Here is a 6,247-nt window from a genome sequence, read left to right as displayed (position 1 = left end):
TCTTGCTTCCCTTGGTACCCAGTGCTATTCAATACACTTATCCGCCGTTGAACATAACGGTGCTCTCAGCGTCTCGTGACAAAATGACAGAATACAGATTACGACAGATGCAATTGATACAAATAAACGGTGGAGGCGGTGAAGCAGACGACGACGGTGCAGGTGTGTGGCCGTCGGCCTTGAATCACGCGCACTCGAGAGCGGCCAGCGGCATGGCGAAGCGCCCGGGTGCACTGTTTCATTTTCCCGCGCACCTCGCGATCGGCCAATCAGGCGTTGCTGGTAGTCGCCGTGAAAAACGTTGTTGATGACAGGACTGCTTCTTTTGAGGCGACTTCAACCTTCTGTATTCGTAGGTCGGTATTCATAATCAGAGATCTTATATTCAAGACCGTCTTAAGTACGATCTTAAGAAGTCACGAACCAATCAGAAGGCTGTCTTAAGACATTACTTAAGACGGTCTTGAAATAAGACTTGATTATGAATACCGCCATAGTCGATTCTTATTTTAAAAAAGCCGTCGCTAACGCGGCTTTCTGATCAGTTCGTGACACCTCAAGACAGAATTTAAAACGATCTTGAATATAAAAATATATAAAAACGGCCCTATACACATAAAAGAAAGAATAAAACCAAACAATTAATTAAAAAGAGATTAATAATACATATTACATGCAAATAAATGTGTTTTATATCTTATGTATATACTCTGCACAACGTTTAATCTTTATTCCTATTTGTTTAATTTCTAATATTTAATATTTATTTTTCTCCTAATATTTCCTTCATCATCTTATTATAGTACAGTCTAATGTCCGTATTCATAGTCAGATCTTATACTTAAGGCTTCCTTAAATTTGTCTTTAGATGCTCAGTAGCCAATGAAATAATTCGTAGAGTATCTGAAGATAATTTTAAGAAAGCCTTAAATATAAGGCTTCCTTGAATATGGGCATAAAATTCCGATTAACATTAAGAACGATTTTGATTAAACTGATTAATCAGCGATTAATTAAGCTGGAAGAATTGCTAAAAATAGAATTATTATCTATAATCTAATTATGTTAAGCCTTGAATGCTAATAAAAAATTAATTATTTTTGTAACGATTAAATAACATAATAATAATCAACAATAATAAGAATAATCAAATATTACTTTATAAATTGATCATCAATTAAATATTAAATAATTCTAGATATCCCTTCTATTATATCGTATGCTATTATTATTTATACATATATCTTGCATCAATGAAATTGTTTGCTGTCTAATATTAAATTTTTTTAACATTTTTTATCTCGATTCATTGATGTTAATTTTTATTTGGATAATTTTCTTTGTAATGCGCGCTAATTATACTGTATGAATTATAAATTGAATTAAAATACAAACATCACGAACGACGATACTTATTTATAATTCAGTCCCGTTTTCTGTCATACAAACATGAATTTCTTCTATTTGTCATTGTAAGCGCATGTCTATTTTCCTTCCTATTAGATTTCCGATACCGTTACATTTCCTTGAATCTGGAACATTTCGGTTGAAAGTATCTTACGTGAAAATCACGCATAATTTTATTCTCGCAGCCGGCGCTGCACTCTGCAGTCTGAGCTGCTTTCTGCTGATTTGACAATCTACGTTCTATGTAACGGACGTAATCCCGCTTAGCAGCGTTCGACGAACCGCACCGAATGCACCTGGCAGACGATTCCGAAAGTTAATCCTGGAAAAATGTATACCTGTCAGCGTCCTTCGCACGATTGACGCGATGTCCGAATCGAATTCGCCCAAAACAGACACGAGTAGTTCCAGCCTCTTGCGACAATTCCGCTTTCAAAAAAAACAAACGAAGGCCATGAACTTGTGTAAGAACTCTCATATCTTTTTGCTATTGTCTTGTCAATCGATGCACGCGCATAATTGGTATCCTTGATAATCGTATTCGCTTTTCTATATTTTCGCTAACAGTTTTAATTTATGTTTTAATTTAGCAATTTAATATATCATGATATAAATTTTGATTTTTAAACAATTCTGCGCATTTGCATCCTGATACAAATTTTATAATTATTTATATAAATTTTTATATAAATTTATTTTTTATATCAATTTATATAAATTATTTATATAAATTTTTAATACTGTATGTGATATATAATTTATAATTGTTTTTATCTTATCTGGCGTCTTGAGTGAAAGACCTATATGTTTTATTTTTTTTTTTCTCTAATTTTAGCGGACGAGGACAGTAATTTGGTATCTCCTGATATACAAATGCGCCGTAAATCTGTAAATCGCATTGAAGATAGTGATAGTGATATTGGTAGTCCAGTTAAACTAAGTTCAGACTGTAATGCCAAAGGTAAAGAGAATAAGTTAAAGTACCTGACAACTTTGTATCCACAGAATGATGCAACAGTAAGTATCTTCAAATTCAAATTTTTTAAGTATCTTTAGTTAAATTAATTTTTAGTTAAAATTTTAACTAGTATATTATACTGCCTAAATTTTTATGGGCCTTCTATAATATAAACCATTAATCATAAATCAGATGTCAGAAGATAAAAATTGATGACCGATTGCAGATCAATTTTTAGCTCTGACTTCTGATTTATGACTAATGGCTTATTGTAGAAGGCGCATTATATCTTTTTTACTAAATACAGGTGAAATCTTTATAAAATTTTTAATTTAATACCTGAAATTATTTATTTTGAGTATTAAAGCAACACTAAACAATTGTTTATAGTACCCAAAATAAATAATTAACCACTTCAATATTACCCTACTGAAAAAAATCACATCATACAGTTGCATGATGAAATCATGTAATTAAAAATTAAAACATGTAAGTTACGTAATGAAAATTGTTCTAAATCAGTATGTGATTTACGTATTTTGAAAAGTCACATGATATATATGTTCTTTTTTTTTCTATTTCTATCATTTAATTTTTCTATTTCTATCATTCAAAATTCGATAAATATAAAATCAAATAATAGATGAAATTATTTCTAATATATGATTTTTCAAATTACATCATTTAAAAAAAAATCACGTACTAATTTGGAACAATCCAATACATGATTTACATGTTTTAAATAGATAATTTCATCATGTAACGTTATGACATGATTTTTTTCAGTATGATGAATTTCTCTAAGAATGTTTCTTTATTATATTTGATACTCGAGATAAAGCTGCCCAGATAATGAGCTGACATAAGTTCTTATTTTGTCGTCATTTTTCGTTAAAATATTATTTAATATTTTTAAGCACGACTGTATGTGTGAATACATAAAATACGATAAAGAAAGTCATGCTCGGTCAAAGTTAGATGTTTCAAATAATTTTGACTTTCAATATTAATTTATCGATAAAATTTGAATTGTCGGCTTGTCAAAATTACATTACATCATTATAATTTTTTAATCTATGATTTTTGAATATCTATATAATATAGACTACCATATGTTTAACTATCTACATAATGTACATTGAAGATTCATGTTTCTTAAATGTTAAATGTTTATTTTATTTTATGATTACTCAATATCATATTTCAATGCATTTGTATAACGAACTTAATTCGATATTGAAATATCCATAATCGTATCAAATGATATTTCTTAATTTTCGTTTCTCACATATTATTATAAAGTCCTCCAGGTATACAAAGAGTGCAATAGGTAAGTCTTTTTAAGATTCACTTTCCTTTTCAATTATCTTTTGCTAATTCTTTTCCTTTAGCGATCATTTAGCCGCATAGCTTTTTGACAGTTACTCTCTTAATTTGGAATTGAAAGACTCTCCTTACTTACACTCTTCGATTTAATACATAACATTGATTTTAACCAAGAACATGTAATTAAATACATCGCTGAAGATGGCTTGAATGAAACTATTCGATCGATTTATCATGTAAAAATTGAAACGTACTATTGTTAAGATTAAATGCACCAACTACTGCGCTATTATTGCTCTCAATCGCTCGAAAATTTTTAATTAATATTTATTACATTATATATTCTTTATTAAATCAATTTATTCCAGATATGATTGCGCGCTGATAACTTTCGGATTTTCAACACAAGCATTTTGAAACGCTAATAATCCCCTCTAAATTGGATTAAAAAGAAAGATCTTACTTTCTAATCTAATTTAGGGGATTATTAGCGTTTCAAAATTGTGTTGAAAGTCCGAAAGTTAGTCAGCGCGCAATCATATCTAGAATAAATTGATTTAATAAAGAATATATAATATATTATTTGAAACACTTTGACCGATCATGGTTATCGTATTTGATATTATTTAATATTATATTATATTATCAAAATAATATTAGCTTATTGTTACCTGAAATGCTAACTGAACATATTTGTGACTATATTAAATATTAAATAAAAAAAAATGATATGAACCATTTTTTAGCATATACAAGAAGTACTTAAAAGTACCAATTGGAACGTCGAGGAGGCAGAGGAAACACTTAAAAAACATAGGAAACGGAGTTTGAAAGCGTCTGCAAAAACTAGTAAAATGAAAAGAAGAAAATTAAATGAAGACGAGGATATAGATATCGATTCAGATGAGGGAAATTACAAAGACAAAGTATTTAATAGGTATGTTATTTTGTAACAAATTGTATTCACAATTAAATTTAAATCGCCATATAAACATATGTAATTATTTTACAGTGATGAGGATTCGGATGTAGAGATATCTAATGAGCTTACAGGTGATAAAAAGGCAGTTTTAGAATTTATGCGGAATGCCATACTTGCGGAACTGCTTCTGATGTCCCAATGTTCTTCAAAAAAAGCCCAAGCCATTATAGATGCAAGGCCATTTGAAGATTGGAGAGACTTAGTGAATAAATTTCAAAATACAAAATATTTAGATACAGAATTATTAAATGCAGCTCAGGTAAATTTGAAAAAAATAATTTATGTAATTAAGAATATTTTTATCTTCTACAAAATTATTAGAATTCGAGAACAAAGATTAATTTTCATTAAATTTAAGATATTTTCATAATTCTTATAACAAAATACGCACACGCATATATATAAAACGATTAATTCAATTTTAATATGCATAAAAAGGTATTACTATCTACACGTCATGCGATAGAACATCTTATGAAAAAATGCTTTCGTTTGTCAATCAACATGGAAAAAGCTGTAGCTGTTGGCGCATCATCTATAACACAGCAGCCAAAAGCATTATCGCCAAATTTGACATTAGCTCCATACCAAATAGTTGGCCTAAACTGGCTTGCTATTTTGCATGCACAAAATGTAAATGGTATACTAGCCGACGAAATGGGTTTAGGGAAAACAGTACAAGTGATAGCATTTTTGACATATCTTAAAGAAGCTGAGCTCCTCGATGAAAAAGATGGGCCTCATTTAATTGTTGTTCCTAGTTCAACTATGGGTAAATATATTGTGTTTTCAGACATTTGCTTCACAGAGTTTTTATAATATACAAAATCTTTTCCTGGTATAGAAAATTGGATGGATGAGCTAGAAAGATGGTCACCTAGCTTGAAAGTAGTACAATATTACGGCTCTCAAGAGGAACGGAAAGAGATGCGAATGGGTTGGCGAAATGGTGATCTTGATGATGTCGATGTTTTATTAACTACGTACAGTTTAATATGTAGTACCCCAGAGGAGCGTAGACTATTTCGCGTTATGCCGTTGAACTATGTAGTCTTTGATGAGGCACATATGCTTAAGAATATGAGCAGTATTAGATATGAAAATCTTGTCAGAATTAATGTATGTTGTTAATCATGTATTTATATACATTATATAAGATCTATCGCAAAAATATCCGACTTCTGCGTATATCTTGGGCATTATAGAAAACAGGTATTCTCCTCAAAATATCCTTCCTAAATATTGAATCCTCATTTGCCACAGAGGAGATGCCCAAAAACAAAGATACGCAAGTCTAATACTTTTTGGGACAGACCTCGTATGTATGGAAATGTAAGAAGTTTTCTTATAATAAAATCTCGAAATCTGTTTTTTAAAGGCTAAGCGTCGAATTCTATTGACGGGTACACCTTTACAAAATAATTTATTGGAATTAATGTCTTTGTTAATATTTGTAATGCCTTCATTGTTTGCTGGAAAACAAGCAGATTTAAAAAGCTTATTCTCTAAAAATCCGGTAAGCCATTAAAATATTATTATTAAGAATGCATTAATCACTCTATATATATATATAT

The 6,247-nt window shown here is 30.1% G+C and overlaps 1 protein-coding gene across 1 annotated transcript in view; it reads left to right on the top strand.

The window, feature by feature from the left end:
• The first annotated feature begins 1,774 nt into the window (after positions 1-1,774).
• LOC105623060 (SWI/SNF-related matrix-associated actin-dependent regulator of chromatin subfamily A containing DEAD/H box 1 homolog) overlaps positions 1,775-6,247 on the top strand; it is a 5,905-nt gene continuing 1,432 nt past the window's right edge. Inside the window, exons 1-7 of the mRNA XM_012204461.1 lie at positions 1,775-1,871; positions 2,243-2,424; positions 4,438-4,628; positions 4,704-4,932; positions 5,112-5,445; positions 5,518-5,792; positions 6,052-6,189. Coding sequence (XP_012059851.1) covers positions 1,775-1,871; positions 2,243-2,424; positions 4,438-4,628; positions 4,704-4,932; positions 5,112-5,445; positions 5,518-5,792; positions 6,052-6,189 — 1,446 coding nt within the window. The remainder of the gene's footprint in view (positions 1,872-2,242; positions 2,425-4,437; positions 4,629-4,703; positions 4,933-5,111; positions 5,446-5,517; positions 5,793-6,051; positions 6,190-6,247) is intronic.

This window comes from Atta cephalotes (genome assembly GCF_000143395.1).
Source record: "Atta cephalotes unplaced genomic scaffold scaffold00052, whole genome shotgun sequence".
Lineage (NCBI taxonomy): Eukaryota > Metazoa > Arthropoda > Insecta > Hymenoptera > Formicidae > Atta > Atta cephalotes.
This window is presented reverse-complemented; position numbering and strand designations above follow the sequence as displayed.